Source organism: Mastigoproctus giganteus, chromosome 9 (assembly GCF_048544385.1).
Source record: "Mastigoproctus giganteus isolate SK-2022 chromosome 9, ASM4854438v1, whole genome shotgun sequence".
Classification (NCBI taxonomy): Eukaryota; Metazoa; Arthropoda; class Arachnida; order Uropygi; family Thelyphonidae; genus Mastigoproctus; species Mastigoproctus giganteus.
The window spans coordinates 70061044-70079796 of NC_143583.1; the positions used below are offsets into that span (position 1 = coordinate 70061044).

The 18753-nt window shown below is 40.7% G+C and overlaps 1 protein-coding gene across 1 annotated transcript in view; it reads left to right on the forward strand.

Annotated features, from left to right (window-relative positions):
- The window catches only part of RhoGAP71E (Rho GTPase activating protein at 71E), a 358970-nt gene that overhangs the window by 336974 nt on the left and 3243 nt on the right, over positions 1-18753 (forward strand). Inside the window, exon 13 of the mRNA XM_090381175.1 lies at positions 7417-7431. Within this exon, the coding sequence (XP_090237301.1) occupies positions 7417-7431 (15 nt within the window). The remainder of the gene's footprint in view (positions 1-7416; positions 7432-18753) is intronic.

The following is an 18753-nucleotide window of genomic DNA, read 5'->3' on the forward strand; positions in this document are numbered from 1 at the left end:
CCTGTCATATCTTGGCAGAATTGCAGACACTTTCAAATTCAACCCTAATTCACGGCTTTTTTTTTTTTTCAATAGTGATCTGTACTTGTTAAGTAATTCTGCCGGTCTCCTACTCTTGATATCATTATTGCCAATGTGTACAACAATATCATCTTTTTTGCCCTTAAAAGATGATATCTGCTCTACAATGTCATGAACCTTTGCCCCTGGTAGACATACCCTGGTGCTGTTCCGCCTTTCCTTTTTACACAATGTTTCCCGTTTCCCTGACAATAGAGTCACCGACAACTACTAGTTCCTCTGGGACCAGCACATTCTGCCTTGGGGGTTGCCACTGTGTTGCGTGATGTTCAAGTGCAAGCTCTGGCATTGATGTGGGCAGCTGAGAGTTTGATGGGCCCCTCAATTTAGATCCTTTGAGGGCATCAGCCCTGTCCTTCAAGCTCTCATATAGGCCCATAACAATGCTGAGTTGCTATGGGCCTATATAAGATTTCCTCACACTCCTTACATCGTGCGTACACAAAGACATTCCCCTTGGCAATATCATATCCCATACCAGATTGCTCCACAAACATCAAGCAAGCAGTGCATTTTAAAAGGCTGCAATTCAGAGGGCAACTGCCCCCCCCCCTCAGTTCTCCCCTGAGCCACAGCACTCCCATTAGCTTGAGCCTTTCCTTTGCTGCTCTGGTCTGAGTGATGATTTCAATTCAATTTCAATAAAATTCAATTTCAGTTCAAAATTATAACCCTAAACTTATATTCCATTGCAGTTATAACACTCTATATATATATATATATATATATATATATATATTTTTTTTTTTTTTTTTTTTTCAGTGTAGAGTATTATCTCTAAATTTCATTATATAACTTCCATATCAACTTATGTATTAATTAATAATATTACATATGTAAAATCTAAGTTATATGTATTTAGTTAAAGAACAATTTAATTGATAACGAAGCTCAATAAGATTAATAAATTCTACTGATTAATCGATAATACTATATACTATACTATACCTAACACTATCTAATACAGGATACAACGTTGTACAGTAATACCCCAAAGTTACGCGATAGGTGGGTCTGATGAAAATCGCTTAAGTCGAATTCGCGTAAGTCGGAGTACAACTTTGCATATAAATACATATAAATTTTGTTTAATTGGGACCAAGGACTAACAAAAACACTAGTTTAGGAAAAAATGTTTAATAAAATTGCAGTTCTTTATACATATTAATACAAAACATTTATTAAAAAAATAAATGAGTTACGTAAAAAAGTTATTTCGATGTCGATGGCTTCATAAAATCTAACAAATTCGTCTGACGACACAGCGCCATCTTTTTTTCACGCAGAATTTCTTCGTAGCAAGCTAATAATTTTTTTATTCCTTGCTTTGTAGCTATAACGTGTTCTTCGTTGGAGTCTGTTTTCTAAAATTTTTAAGCCCTTTTCAATTGAGCTGAGACCTTCTGTCAAGCTTGCAATTGTCATGTGCTTTTCTGGTGGAACTGGGTCTGAAGTGTCGGATACGTTTTGCTCAAGCATCTCTATGAGCTCATTCATTGTCAGCTCCCGACTATGTGAATCCAACAGCTCGTTGACATCATCACCATTGACTTCCAAATCTAATTGCCTGGCAAGATTAACAACTTCTTCTATCACATGAGCGACATGATCAGTTTCTGCCGTTGTTTTCGTCTCGTTTTTGAAAAAAAAATGGACAAAGTTTCTTCCAGACACCATTCAATGTTTTTTTTTTGTGAATTTCATCCCAAGATTCTTCAATGATTCTTATGGCATCTAAAACATTTGAATTGTTTCCAAAAGTCTTTAACAGATATCTCACTATTTTGTGTCATAGTTTCATTCAGACGTACAAACGAACGCCTCGTGTAGTAAGCCTTGAATGTTTTGATGACTCCCTGGTCCAACGGTTGAAGCAAGCTGGTTGCGTTTGGAGGCAAAAACACAACTTTCACACGTGGGTCGAAATTAATTAAGGTGGCAGGAGGGTGTCCGGGTGCATTGTCAATAAGAAGCATTACTTTAAATGGAATCTGTTTAGACTTGCAATACCGTTCGACTTCGGGTATGAAGTGGTGACCAAACCAGTCCTCAAAAACGGAAGCTGCCACCCAAGCTTTATGATTTCACTTCCAAATCACTGGTAAGCTAATTTTAGATATACACCAAACAAAAAAATCAAGAACCGCGTAACTCCGAGTTCGCGTAAGTCGGGGTATTACTGTATTGTATAACAATGGCGGCAAGTTACGAACAGTAAATCTACGAACAATAAGTATTAATTAACTTCCAAAATCTCGCTATCTAAATTCAGAATAAACCGAGTATCTTGACTAGGCCTATAAGCTACTTATAGAAAATAATTTAATATAACAATTAAGTCAATAAAGCGGATAAATATAGCTAAAAACTTAGCGTTCGCCGGAGCTGCAAAAACTTGTGAAATACGTGGATTGGATACCCTTACCGATACTAAGTAATAACCTACAAAATCTGTATCAAAGTTAAGAATTAAACTAAGTATCATACTAGGAATATAAAGCTACTTCTAGAAAATAAATGAATATGCCTTTAACTCAATAAAACAGCAAAAATATAAAAAAAAACTTTATTTGCCGGAGCCGTAAAAACTTCGCCTGCACATTCCCAATTTCAATTGATTTACAGAGCTGTCATAGACTCCCCTGTTATCATGCTTTGGCATAATTCCAGCCGTCATATTCAGCTCTCATTCATGGCTTTTTCTCAACATCACCTTGTACATGTTAAGTAAAGCCTCAGAATGCTTAATATCATTAGTACCAACATATACAACAATATCACCTTTTGTACCCCTAAGATGACAGAATAGCTACCTCCTCTGAAACCGGCACTTTTTTTTTTTTTTTTTTTTTATGTAAACCCAAAAAACATGAGAGGTATTAGAATCTATAGTACTTGGTAACGTGCTTGTGTTGGAGGTTGAGAATATGAAAGAAGATATTTGTTGACATTGGACTTGAACTTCTGTAGACTGTAATTTTCAGGAAATACGTATTAAGGAAATTTGTTCCAGAAAACAGCAGTTGAATGAATAAACAAGGAAGATGAAAAGTTGGTTCTGTGAGTTTGAAGTTGGACAGTAAATGGATGTTGGCTGGTGGCGGCACATGTTCGGACTGTTTTAAAAGAGAGAGCGGGAATTATAGAAGCCAATTCATAAGAACACTGCCCATGGAAGTATCTGTAGAAGAGGCATGCAGCAGAAACAGTACGTCTATGAGACAGCGAGTGGAGAGACTCTGTTAGAGATGAATCATTAATTAACCTAACTGCCCTCTTCTGAATGGAATCAATAAGCCTGAGAGAGGTTTTGGGGCACCACCCCAGATGTAGGAACAATATTCCATGGCAGGGCGGATTTGCGATTTATATAGAGTGAGCAGCTGTTTAGAAGAAAAGTAACACCGACAGCAAAAGAGAAAACCAAGTTTTTTAGATGCAGAGGAAGCAATATTTGTAATGTGCTTGTGCCAAGAGAGATTAGAAGTCAGGGTAATCCCCAAAAGAGATATATCATTTTGCCTAGAAATTGGAGTGTCACTAAAGATAAGCATAGGATCAGAAGAATCCTTTTTGCGAGATATAAGACAAGACTGAGTTTTAGAAGGGTTGAAATCAACTAAGTTGTCATTGCCCCACTGGAGAATTACCTGAAGATCGGCATTTAAGGAATTGGTTGCAGATTTTCGAGACATTGAAGCTGATTAAGCAGGGCAAGGTTTCTCAAAATGGAAAGTAGAATGCAATGTGCTATCATCGGCAAAACTATGGATAGGATTTCCAGTAAATGGAAGAAGGTCATTAATATACAAGAGGAAAAGAGTGGGGGAAAGAACTGAACCTTGGGGGACACCGGCATTAGTGGAAAAGTTAGAAGACAGAGAGCCATCTACCATCACCCTCAGTGAGCGATCAGAGAGAAAACTGGATAACCAATTACTAAAAACAGTTGGCAAACCATAAGATGGAAGCTTGTTTAGAAGACCTTTATGCCAAACACGATTGAAAACCTTTGAGATGTCAAGAGCAACTGCTTGTGTTTCACCGAACTTTTCCATTGAATTAGTCCATAAATGGTTAACATAAGCAAGAATATTACCAGTGGATCGACACTGATGGAATCATACTGGTAATCGTTGATCAGATGGAAGGTTTCTAGGTAGTTTAAGAGTTGGCGGTTGATTGATTTCTCCATTACTTTAGAAAGAGTAGAAGTAATTGCAATGGGACAATAATTGGATGGGAGGGATTTGTCACCCTTTTTAGCAACTGGCTGGATATGAGCAAATTTCCAAGCAGAAGGAAAAACACTTTTGGAATAAGAAAGTGAAAAAAGGCAACAAAGAATAGGAGTAAGTTCATGAGCACAGGTTTTGAGAACAAGTGGAGAAATACCATCAGGACCTGGAGCTTTCTTAGAATCAAGATTTGTCAAAATCCTTCTGACATCCTATTGACAGAACACCACAGGAGGCATTGAATGGAGCATGTTGGGAATGGTGGGAGGTGTTTTACCAAGATCATTAATACATGAGTTGGAAACAAAATGGGATGCTAGCAAGTCAGCTTTATCCTTGGCTGAAGTGACAACAGAACCATCTGGTTTGGACAGAGGTGGGAGCAGAGATGGGCAAACGTTGTGGCCAATAGCTTTGGCAAGAGACCAGAATACTCGGCTATCATTAGGGCAAGAAGCAAGCTTTCTATTCTTAGCCTGTTCAAACTCTAGTTTGGACTGATTAATAACTGCTTTACAATTGTTGCGAGTTTTGGTGCAGGCAGAAAATGAAACTAAAGAATTAGAAACTAGCCAATTATGATATGCAACATTCTTCTCTTGTGAACAGCCTTAGCACATTTATTGGAAAACCAAGGTTTAGATAAAGGACGAGTAATAACTGCTGTACAATTGTTGCGAGCTTTGGTGTAGGTTGTTATTTGGTTTTTAGGAGCATTAGCAACTAAGGCCATATTGCTCCGAGGATATGGGGTGGTCATTCCCTGACCTTTCTGCATCTCCTGTATTTGGTGGTTACAGGTTCAAACCCTGGTCTAATCAAGAAGTGTGTGCTATGCACTGCCGCTCCTGCCCACCTGGCTACGGAGGCGCCTTTTGGTGTAGACAGAAAATGAAACTGAAGAATTAGAAACAAGCCAATTATGATATGCAACATTCTTCTCTTGAACAGCCTTAGTACATTTATTGGAAAACCAAGGTTTAGATAAAGGACGAGATTTTAAAGTGGAGTGTGGGATAAAGGATTCCATTCCTGCAAGAATAATTTCACTGACATGATCTAAGCAAACGTTGACATCAAAAGTTTTTAAACAGTAATCCGACCAAGAAAAAGAAGAAAAGAAATCTCGCAGGGCATTTCATTTTGCATTCTTGTAATGCCAAACAACACGAAGTTGGGAATAGCCATGAGATAAAGGCTGCATTGGAGAAGAGACAATCACCAAGTTGTGATCTGAAGTGACTAATGGACCTCTCACTTTGACCGTGTACTTAGAAGGGTTGTTTGCGAGAAAAAGATCAAGCGTGTTGGCTGTATGATTAGGATTGTCTGGTATTCTTGTTGGTAAATGAACCATCTGTGCAAGGTCATTAGTAATTGCAAAAGCCTCAGCATCTCAACCAGCTGGGTCGGTGTGACTAGAAAATGGAAGCCGGCTGGTGTTGTGAACATTTAAATCACCAAGGAAAATTACCTCACTGTTAGGAAAGTTGGACTGGAGAAAGTCAAGTTGCAAAGAGAGGAAGTCAAAGAGCTCCAAGTGATTAGTGGAGTTGGGAGAACGGTAGAGACAACAGATGAATTTGACACAATGAGGTAGAGAGATTTTAAGCCAGAGAAGATCAAAGAGAGGAGATTCCAAATTTCCAAGTCTCTGACAGGGAATATCAGAATGGACATAAGCACAAGTACCACCTTTGAGGCGAAAGGAATCATACAGCGAATAAGTTGGGCATCTGAGATGAGCAGTAGGTGAATCACCCAATAACTGAGATTCTGTCAGAAAAAGTACACGGGGTTTGGCAGACTGCAAGTAGAAATGGACATCATTGAGATTGGAATTAAGACCACGTATATTTGTGAAATGAATTAGGAAGTGTTTGGGAGGTTTAAATCTTTTCGCAGATAAGCTTCCTCTATTAGTTTGACAATTCATGGTGTATTCAATAGTAAGAAAAAGTGGGTGGGACATGCTGTATGAAGTAATGAAATTTTTGGATATGGTGTACACATAGTAAGAATATACCCAGATCCTTGACATAACATGGCCTCGACAATGCTCCCTGTATCCACACTACTCGGACTCCCTCCAGTCACTCTCTGGCAGAGTAGAGGTAGCAAGATTATACACTAGCTGATCCGGAAGCCTCCTAGAGAGTTACCAATAGGTTCAGTCCGGTGTACTAACTAGCGGTCGGCCTGCGAACACCGTTTTAGAGCTGGACCCTCGAAATGTAAGGAATATTGGATCTCGCCACGACGTTTATCATAACCTCAAAACTCATCAATCATACTGCATGATGGAAGAGATAGGGAAGGGTTGACCAGAACGTAGCTCTAGAGACTAAACATGGGTTCCACCACTTCAAGCTTCCAATAAGCAAAGTGGTGGTATTTCACCGGTTGATGAGAGTCATCTACCACCTAGTATTGCCTGGTAACATAGAGGGGCGGCATTCCTCCATGTGGTGTGGATGCCACACCTCGACCCCTGTTTTCGTTGGTTCACACCTGGGTGGTCATCCACCATGTACTTGTGCATGGAGGTTATACCCAGGATTACTAAAAGTCCCACCATTGTGAAGGTGCAAGCAGAGGATTTGGCTGTCACAGACCGTCCAGACTTCACCGAAATTGGTCAACTTGTCACCCGAATATCAGTTCCATCAGCATTTCAGACTCCCAGGTAGCAAGTACAGGTTGTCTGGCATATCTGAGAGAATGTCTGTGACAACCTCAAGGACATTCTGCTCATGGTGTGATCCGTCCATGCACCCAGTTGCATGAGAGTAATTCCAAAATTAAAGTAGGCAGCTATGTGCCTGATGAGTCCCCTAATTTAATTCTTTTCAGGGCATTGACAAACTCATTCATCCAACAAAATGCTAAACTTCTATTTAATTTTCTCTCTCTCTCTCTCTCTCTCTCTCTCTCTCTCTCTCTCTGAACCTAGCATGTACATGTGCAGACACACATGTACATGCTAGTGTACATACACACATGTACAGTGGCATTATGTCCAGCTACAGTCAGGTCTGCCTACATACCACACACAGTACATGTGCAATAAAGCCTTGATTTGTAGAGCCACCTTCAGCAATTCTCCCCCCTTCCCCTGAGCCAAGGAGTCCTCACTACTCTGGGTCATATACTTTGCTGTTCCTAGGTATAATTTAAAAATATCTAATTTGTATACAGCACTAAACTACCAGTAACACTATGTGACACACTAGTACTACAGTAATAGCATTCTACTATTCCCAGCCACTATTGCAATATACAAAGGGTACTAGGAAAGTTTTGCAATATGACGCAACAATGAATCACAGGAAGCTGCTTGTTGCTGCATGTTGAGACATGTTCATACGTGCATAGTAGCCGCTGCGCCAAGTCGATGGGCTCAGTTATTCATTAGTAGTGAGAGTGTAAAGTGCTTGCGATGGCATCGTGGTCACGAAATGAGATAAGGACAGTTTTGCGGTATAATTTCGTGCGTGGTTTAACCATAGACCAGTGCTTAGAAGAAATGACTCTTGCACTAGATGATGATTGTCCACATCGTACAACGATATTCAGGTGGTATAGAGAATTCCAAAGGGGAAATTTCACTCTGGAGGATTCTGAGAGGCCGGGAAGGCCACGAACGTCAGTTACGGAGGAAAACGTTAGTGCTGTGAGGAAAATGCTTGACGAAAACAGGCGAGTGACCTACCAACAGACAGAGGATACTTTGGGCCTAAATGCACCAGCAATTCGTTCGATTCTGCAAGATCATTTGCACGTGAAGAAACTTTGTTCTCTCTGGGTGCCGTATCAACTGACTGAAGGGCAGATGACACGACGTGTGACTTGGTGCCGGGAGATGTTAAAAAAGTTTGATAAGGGACAATCTCGGTATGTGAACAACATCGTGACAGGTGACGAGACTTGGCTGTACTATTACGATCTGCCGACCAAGGCTCAAAACAAAGTTTGGGTCTTTGATGATGACGACACACCAGTAATTGTCAGAAAATCCCGATCTGTAAAGAAGAAAATGATAGCTGTATTTTTCAAATCGAGCGGAATTGTGGAACGTGTCGTTTTGGACACGCAGAAGACAGTCACAGCTAAGTGGTATACTGAACAATGCCTGCCTAAAGTCATTGGATCTATGAAGAACCTGCGGCCAAAGTCAAGAATGGACACCTGGTACCTCCATCACGATAATGCTGCAGCTCACCGCGCCAAAGCCTGCACCGAATATTTGACCACGACAGGACTGAAACTTCTTGAGCACCCTCCCTACAATCCAGACCTTGCTCCCTGCGACTTTGCACTGTTCCCGCATGTGAAAATGAAGCTAAAAGGGAGGCGGTTTTCCAGTGATGAGGACCTTCTACGGGCTTGGGACAACGAGTGTGCTTTACTCCCTAGTGAAACTTGGCAGAACTGGTTTAAAGATTGGTTTCGGAGGATGGAGAGGTGTATTGAATGTAGAGGAATTACTTTGAAAAAATTAAATAAACAAAGCTGTATTGCAAAACTTTCCTAGTACCCTTTGTATTACGTAAGATTAATGAAAGCAGTACACTGTACAATATTACTCATATGCCCACGGAGCCATGCAAAAGAAAATATTCAAACATTATACTTATCCCTCAGTTCTCTTTATAAAATTCGTACTGCAGCAGTATTTCTGATTAAGTGCCTGAATAAACAAATCTTTATTCAGGCACTTAATGATTCCTTCCTTTTCTAAAGATGACATAGTGTTTGGGGCTGAGGTGCCATTGGTGGTTTTCCACAACTGCACCTTTACTACTCTTGTGAGGAAAACAGTACTCTGTAAATGAAGTATGTGTGAAGTGTGGATTTATATAGATTTGTGCCATGTTCTGTTGTTCTTCTGGCTTCTTGGTTGCAGGGGCACCTGTTGGGACCCCACATTGCCCGTACACACCACTAGGAGTGATCCAAGTAGTAGAGATTGCTTCTCTGGCTGGTCTCCTCCAGTGTCGCCTGAGCTTCCTGGATGGAGACCAAGTTAAAAAAAATAAATAAATAAAAAATAAGAGTTTGGGAGCAGTGCTGAGTTGGAAGGGAAAGGTAGAAATATTGGTGACATAGAGGAAAGAATCCCCAAGAAAGATGGTGACATAGAGGAAAGAATCCCCATGAGGCGAGTAGGGTAAGGGATCAAGAATCAAAACCTACTAAGCAAGGGAGCTCAGTACAGTTCACCATGAGGCCAAGGCAATCTTAGAGTAGGACAAGTCCTGTATAGGTTCTTCAAGGTTGGGTTTTGTCCAGTCAGGTATATACAAGAGTCTAATTTAGATACTTTTTTATGATTGATTATTATTTCCTCTGTTGGCCACTTGCTGGGTTTTTCGTCATGTGAAGAGGTCCTGCATGAAGCATGTGAAGACTGTAATCCTCTTCAGAGTCTAATAGATGGTTCTCTTGGTTTATTGATAGGTATGTTGGCCTAGTAATGAAGATGCATCGTAGTTCTTCATATAATGGACCATCATACATCAGGTGTTGCCCACTTTCCAGTCCCTACAGCAACAGGTCAAGTCCTCTTCAATGCCCGGCAAGGAGAGTTTGCCTTTAATAGATCTGTGTCCGGTCAAGAGAAAAGTTGGGGTACAGTCTGGGGAAGAACCCAAGGGGAGAACTCGCCAATGTCAGGGATAAATTTTCACGTGATTTTTCCTTTAGGTGAATTTGTCCATCTTTCTTGCCATACCTGCTGCAGATGGGTAACACGGCATTTCTTTTCTGCTCTGCAGCTGTTTGGCAAGTTCACTGTGAAGCGTCAGAAGGTATAAGGGATCCCTTTGGACAGTTGGTATAGAAGTTCACAGCGGACAATCTCCGACTCGAGTGAAAGGGCACCTGCCAACATCTGTAGTGCATGGGTGCTAACTGTGCAATAGGCATGGGTGATGATTAAGAGGATTGAACACTGAATGGTTTCAAGGGTCTTCCTGTTTGTTGTGATTGTGGCCTTTGTGAACCAGATACCAGAAGCATAGGTAATAGCTGGGATATATGTATATGTCCTTGTAAAACAATGACAGAGTGTGCTGTTTCAGTCCCCAATCATGTCATGAGACTGGCAATCAGGGCGGCATAATTTTTGATCTTTGCTCTCAGATATTTAAGATGTGGTTGAAATGACAGTTTTGGATCGAGGATGCAAGATATTTTAGCTGTGTTAGTTTAACCGTTATACCTTCAATTTTTATTTTTGGTCTCCATCAGACATTTAGAGTACCCTTCATTGGGATAGATAGAGTGGTTTACCATGTTCTCAAGCTGTACTCTAGTGTTGCCAGCAACAGTGAGTATGAGGTCATCTGCAAAAGCTTGCAAACCAACCTCACCCAGATCAATGTGGCGAAAATCACCCATGACAATATTCCACAAGAGGATAGAACCCTGGCGACAGTCCCTGTAAACCTGCCTTTTGAGTTTCTATACTGGTGCATTGATAGATACAGATCTGTTGGAGAAATAGGTTTTAATGATGCTAAAGAGGTTTGTTGGTAAATTTGCTTTCCGGAGACGATCAAGGACACTTGGCCACCAGAGCGAGTTGAGTGCCCTGGCGAAATCAATGGAGATAACCGGAAAGTATTTGTTATCTGTGTTGCTGCAGCAGCCATAAGGAGGTTTTGAAGAGCATCGACTGTGGAACACCCAAACTTGAAACCATATTGCTTTGGTGAAGGAAGGTTGGCATTTGGGTAGTGATGTTGAATTCTATTGAACTTAGGACTGATAGGAAGACTCTCAGCCTATAGGAGTCTGGCAGTTCTGGCAACTTGGTGGGATTCTTTAAGATTGACTTTAGCTATTTTCCAGTCTTTGGAATATCTTCCAGTTTGGAGACAGCAGTTGTAAAGGCTTAATATGAGCTCCGGTGCATACTCCACAGCCTTCTTTACAATTTCAAGCTCTAGCAGGTCAATCCTGAACATTTCTTGTTTCAGATCATTTCAGCAGCTGCATACAGCTCCTCAGCAGTAAAGGGTGGATCTATCTGATGTATGTAGTAGGTTTCATTGTCTTGGCAAACTGAATTGCTCTAGTGTAACTGGTGATGCATTTGGAAAGTGACATCCAAGATATTATGAACAGACTGCTCCAAAGAAGTAACCATTATTCCTTGTGGGGGTCTTCATAGATATGTTGACCTTCCCTCTGGAAAGCTTATTTGTGCTGATTTTATACACCACTTCCCTGGGGTCAGTGTTCCCAGTGGTGGAGACAAGCAGCTCCCAAAACTGTTTTTTACAAGTTAGTATTTCACACCTCACTGTATAATTGCCTGGGCTCCTCCACCTCAGCAGTTGGCCAAGATCTTCGAGCCCACTGGAAGGCCTTTCCCCTTGTGTTGATCTATTTGCGTAGTCTCTGGAGTGCGGGGGTGGAGAACTTCCTTTTTATTGCCCCATTGCTTGCTTTGGTAATCATTGTAGTTACTTGTCATTGTAGCATGTCAGGATTATTCAGTTGGTACAGTTCTGGTAGGGCCTCTCCTGAGGAGGTAGTCAGGTGGTCCTTGAAGAGTTTCCAGTTTACTTTGTTTATTGCATAACAGTGAAGAAGTTGTCTGGGAATAGGAAGTCTGTTTAGTGATCTTGTGAGCTGGTAAGTTATCGCTCAGTGGTCAGAGAGTAGTCCATGAATCCTGAATCCTCCAGCCAGTAAGGTTGCCTACGATGCTTCTAGTGACCATAGTAGTAGTAGTAGTAGTGGCATGTGATGCAAGAAAGCATGTGTATGAGCTTATGCAGCATCAGCCAAAAAAAAAAAAAAAACACACCATTCCCTCCAAATGCCTGTCCAGTTCCTCCTTAAATTTATTCAACCTTTTAACTTCCACAACGACAGATGGAAGTTTGTTCCAGCAATTAACCACCCACAGGCTAAAGGAAAATTTCCGCACATCTATTCTACATCTGTCTTTTCTTAATTTGAATTTATGCCCCCTTAGGTTCGTAATCTGAACAAGTGGAAAGATCTCATCAGAATTTAGCGTGCTCAACCCATTCAAATCCTTATACACCTCAATCAGATCACCACACAGGTGCCTAGTCTCCAGCCACTGCAATTTGCAGAACTTAAGCCTCTCTTAGTAAGAGGATCCCTTCATTCCCCTCACCAATCTTGTTGCCCTTCTCTGTACACGCTCAAGTAAATCTACATCCTTCCTAAAATGAGGCCTCCAGACCTGTACGCAGTACTCAAGGCGTGGCCAGACCATTGCCTTATACAGAGGGATAATCACCTCCTTTTCCCTGCTAGCAAAATTCCTATATATCATTGACAAAACCCCATGACCTGCCCTGGCAGCCTGTCTGCATTGCTAAGAAAACTTCATATCTGCCTGCACAATTACTCTCAAGTCTTTTTCATTTTCTACCACCTTAAGTGTAGTACCACACAGTTGGTACATTTCTCTGGGATTACTTCTGCCTATATGCAGTACTTTGCATTTGTCAAGGTTAAACTTCAGTTGCCACTTCTTAGCCCATCTGCCCAAATTATCTAGATCCTTTTGCAGTAGCACACTGCCATTTTACTCATTCATTAACAACCCTGCCAACCTTTGTATCATCTGCAAACTTCGACAATAAGCCTGATATACCTTCATCAATATCATTGATAAATATACAAAACAACAGTGGACCCAACACTAAACCCTGTGGGACTCCACTAATAACATTAGTCCACGAAGAGCAGCACCCATTGATTACCACCCTCCGTTTTCTCCTACTTAACCATCCTTTTATCCATTGTAACAACTTACCCTTAATACCATTCTGCTCCAATTTGTACAATAGTCTTTCATGCGCAACAGTGTCAAAAGCTTTCCTGAAATCTAAATATATGATATCAAAATTATTTTTTGCATCCAGTTCCTTTGTAACCACATCATAATATCCTATCAAATTTGTCAGACAAGACTTTCCCTTAACAAACCCATGCTGTGTCTGAATTATTGCTGCAGTCTTGTCTAGATGATCCTGCAATGCATCTTTAACCAGTGACTCCATTATTTTACCCTGAACAGAAGTTAAACTAACTGGTCTGTAATTACTCGTGTCACCCTTCGATCCCCTTTGTGAATTGGGGATAGCTTTGCACATCTCCAGTCCTTGTGAACCTCCCCTGAGTCCAAGGATGCTCTCATAATTATGGCTAAGGGTTTGCTTAGTTGCTTTGCCGCCTCCTTTAATATAACTGGATAGATCCCATCCACCCCAGGTGCTTTTCTTATGTTTAACTTCAACAATTTCTCCTCCACTTTGCTCTCAGTTATTACAAAATCATTAAGTATCCTGCTACAATTTGATAACCTTCTGCCATTTTCAAACCTTAATAATTCCTCATGTGTGAATGTAGATGCAAAATACCCATTCAGTTTGTTTGCTATCTAAGCAGGATCATTAACAGTCGAACCATCGATGTCAAGTGGACCAATCAGATTTATCCCCTTCCTTTTAGAGTTTACATAAGTAAAGAAATCCTTGCTGTTTTTCTTAGCATCTTTTGCCAAGGATTTCTCGTAATCTGCCTTTGCCTGCCTAACCTCCTGATTACAGACTAGCTTATATCTGACATAGGCTTCTGAGTCGCTTGATAATTTATATGCTTGTTATTATGCTTGATAAAAAAAATCCCATGCATTTTTTTTCCTTGTTAAGGGTCTCATTAGTTCATTAGATAACCATTTAGGCCTAAACCTTGAACAATATTTCTTAATAGGTATGAAACTTTTAGTAGCATCCACGATTAATTCCTTGAATGTTTCCCACTTAGAATTTACTGTTGGTAACATCGTCAGTTGATCCCACTGTACAGAATTCAAAAACTGTCGGAGACCACTGTACTCACCTTTATGGAAGCAAAAACCCTTTCCTTTACCCCTGATGGTAATTATATCTTTAAGTAAATCCCACATGAGTACACTGTGATCGGCCCCGGGTGCCAAGCGTTCCATGGCCAAGCGATTCTAGTGCGTCTGTAAAAGCATTTTTACTAAAGAGATTTTCAGCGAATAGGTTCTATTTTTTGTTTCAACAACCGTTTTTCTTGATTTCTCAATCAAAGTAGCTCTTTCTCACTACAAGAAGTAGGCAAAGGCCCAGGAAGGAAAACCACCTTTCTGTTTCTTTTTATATTAATACTACCTTCCTAACTCAGCCGCTTGGTCACCTTGTGGCACTGCTCCTGCCTCCCCGTGGCGTGGCCGGAAACCTGGGTGGTAAAGCAAAAACCCCCAGGGGCAAAAGGAGCAAAACATGGACTTTGAAAACTTTCCCTCGATTCAGACAGCAAATCCAAATTCAAAGGATTTGCATCAACCTAATGATGACAAAACCAACCGAAAGAGACTGAAGATGGATGATTCCCTAATAGAACATCCGAGTTTCCTGATCCTGCATTCCTTAACGAACCAGGCCCTAGGCAATCTATCGCCATTCCTCATACAAAAGTGTCTGGAAAATGTAGCAGGTTCCCCCAAAATGAGGCGCCTCCGTAGCCAGGTGGGAAGGAGCAGCAGTGCGTAGCATACGCTTCTTGATTAGACCGGGGTTCGAGCCCGTCACCACCAAATACGGAGGATGCGGAAAGGTCAGGGAATGACCACTGCATATCCCGGAGCAATATGGCCTTAGTTGCTAATGCTCCTAAAAACCAAATAACAAACAAACATCCCCCAAAATGGTGTGCCGTCTCAAATCTGGTGATCTATTGGTTGAGACTACAAGCTCTAAACATTCAGAGTACCTTCTCAAGCTCACAACATTCAATGGAATCCCTGATAAGGTGGCACCACACACAACACTCAATACCTCCAAGAGTGTTATCTCAGAAGAGGAAATTGTCAACGAATTGCAGGATCAGAAGGTCATACAAGCGAAGAGAATTATGATTAAGAAAGATGGCGAACTTATTCCAACTCGCAGTATCATACTGACATTTAGCTCACCCAACCTACCATCATCAGTAAAAGCCGGGTATTTGAACTGCTACATTTGCCCGTATATCCCAAACCCGCTAAGGTGTTATAAATGTCAAAAATTTGGACATTCCCAAACTGTCTGTAGAGGTGATGCAGTATGCCATAACTGTGGATCGAAGGAACATGCCCAAGCCGATTGTAAATCAGTCCTCACTTTGCCCTAATTGTAAAGGCAATCACCCAGCCTTCTCAAAAACATGTTATCGGTGGAAATATGAGAAGAAAATCCAAAAATACAAGATAGAAAAGAAAGTCTCTTTTTCCGAAGCCAGAAAACAATTACAGCAACTAATACCGATGCCAAAACGTACATATGCCGACGCTGCTCAAAAATTTCACTCAATATCAGTTCAAACAGATACTTCAATCCTGCCAAGCATCTCTATTTCTGAATGGCCTCGAACTTTACTCTCCACTGTACCTCAGTCCTCAAAGCAACAGACTTCTAATAGATCTAACAACACACCAGTCACGATACTTCCTGTTACTCTTACAATTCCTGTAAGATCTACTCAAACAGAAAACTCTGATCCCGGTAACAAGCAGCATGCTGAATCTTTCTTCATGGACACAAATGAGACTTGCTCTCATGAAGAAACGGAAACCATTCTGGACATTCATCCAGAAGATGTAATAGAGGCCAGACCAATATTTTCAAAGAGAGACAAAATAAAAATTGACCGACAGAAACAGATTTCCAAAAAGCAGACAGACACAGCTTCTTCATTTAAATCCAAACAATGAAAAACATCATCCAATGGAACTGTAGAGGCTTTTGCAGCAATATCGACAACATCCACGAGATAATTAAGCGTTATAAACCAATTGGAATCTGTTTACAAGAGACATATTTAACACCTCAGGTGTCTACTTCAATAAAAAATTACTCTCTCTTTCGGCAAGACAGACCTGCTATTAATAATGCTCACGGAGGGGTAGCGATACTTATAGATGGAAGAGTACCCTGCAAAAACATTCAGTTGCAAACCACTGTTGAAATTGTTGCCACACGAATAGCCATTGGCGTTACCCTAACACTTGCTTCAATCTGCCTGCCACCCAGTCGCCCTTGTACCATACATGAACTTGAAGATCTCATTCAGCAGTTACCAACCCCTTTCTGCTTATTGGGTGACTTCAATGGACACCATCCATTGTGGGGTTCTTCCAATACAGATGGACGAGGAAAAATCATTGAAATGCTTATTGAAAGACGAAATTTAACCATATTAAATACTGATTCACCAACTTACCTCCACCTACCAACAGGAACAGTCTCTTCAATAGATCTCTCTATCTGCTCTCCAATCCTTTTCCCTAGTATCCAGTGGACAGCTCTGGATGTCTGGATGTCTGGATTATAGGGTAGTGGTCACTCAACAGTGACCACTACCCTATAATATGTAAAATTGAAACGTCACACTGCATACCTTCAGAAACTCACACAAAATAGAAATTTTCCAAGGCAGACTGGGCAAAGTATACCACTAACGTATCCTTCGACAATCAGATCATCAAATCTCATCCGATTGACACCGTTGCCGACCATATTACAAAACAGATTCTAGCAGCTGCATCCACTGCCATCACACAGTCAAAGTCAAGCACTCGTAGAACCAGAAATTATTGGTGGAACGAGGACTGTAAGAATATAAAAAAAAGAAAAAAATCATGCATGGAATTTATTCCGCAAACATCCTACCACCACTAATCTTATAAATTACAAGAAAATTAGAGCTAAAGCCCGTCATATTAGAAAGAAAGCAAAAAGAGACTCTTGGGTTCGATTCGCAACTACAATTAATAAAAATACCGATGTAAGAATTATTTGGAGAAAAAAACAATTAAATGGTAAATTTCCCCTTTGTCATCCCCACTTTTCACCATGAATGGACAGGAGCTATCCTGCAGAGATTGCAAATGCTCTAGGGCTGGTATTTTCACAGTTGTCTGACTCTACGGCATATGATCCATCATTTCAAAATATTAAAGCTTTAGCGGAAAAATCCCATCCAAAATTTAGAACTACATCCTCTTTCCAATACAATATGGCACTTACTTTGGTAGAACTTGAAGAAGCTTTATCCACCGCTAAGAACAGTGCTGCTGGCCCGGATGGAATATACTACATAATGCTACAACATCTAGACAATAAATCATTATCTTCGCTACCGACCTTCTACAATCGCATATTTATGGAGCATTCCTTCCCCAGCTTCTGGCGTCATGCTTTTGTACTGACGATACCCAAACCAGGGAAAGATCATTCTATTCTGAACAATTACAGACCCATTTCGCTCACAAGCTGCTTAAGTAAAACCATAGAAAAAATGATACACCGTAGACTAACATGGTATCTTGATTCCCAAAATATTATCTCTGACAATCAATTTGGTTTCCGAAAACACCGATCATCTCTAGATCTCATGATCAAAGCAGAAACAAATATCAGGAATGCGTTTATCAAAAATAAACATCTAGTAATGGTATGTCTCGACATAGAGAAGGCCTTTGACACCACTTGGTGGTTTGGTATCCTGAGAGATCTTCATTCCCTGGACCTGAGAGGACACTTACCTTATTTCATACAGAATTTCCTACAACACAGAACCTTTCAAGTTCGCTATCGGCAAGTCCTTTCGCAAACATACATACAAGAAGAAGGAGTCCCTCGGGGCTCTGTACTCAGTGCAACCTTATTTGCAATTAGAATAAATCAGATGACAAAAGATATTCCAAAAGCTGTAAATTCATACCTCTATGCTGATGATCTGACTGTCTCTTGCAGCTCACAAAACATGAGCTTTATTGAAAGGCAGCTGCAAACATCTATAAATAATATTGAGCTATGGATGACACAGAATGGTTACCGATTATCCTATCAGCAATCTAGAGTCATTCACTTTTGTAATAAACAAAAGATGCATCCAGATCCAGAGGTACAACTAACAAATCATCCCATCACAGTGGTGGATAGCATTTGTCTCCTTGGTCTGATTTTTGATAATAAACTGAACTTCTCAGAATATATCACACATCTAAAGACTGCTTGCCAGAAAAAAATGACCTTATTAAGAATTATCTCTTCTACATCATGGGGTGCAGGTCGATACACCTTACTTCACTTGTACAGAGCCCTAATCAGATCTTGCCCCGGTGTATTATTCTGCTAGGGAAAGCGTGCTAGCACGTCTTGCCCCTATTCAACATTCTGCCCTGAGGATTGCCGTAGGTGCTTACAGAACATCGCCAGTGCAAAGTCTTTATATCGAAGCCCATGAACCTCCGCTCAGCCTCAGGAGAAAGATGTTACTTCTGAACTATGCAGCCAAAATTCAAAGTCTGCCTTCTCACCCCAATTGGCCAATACTTAATGATCCACAGTTCACAATGTACTACTGAAATAAA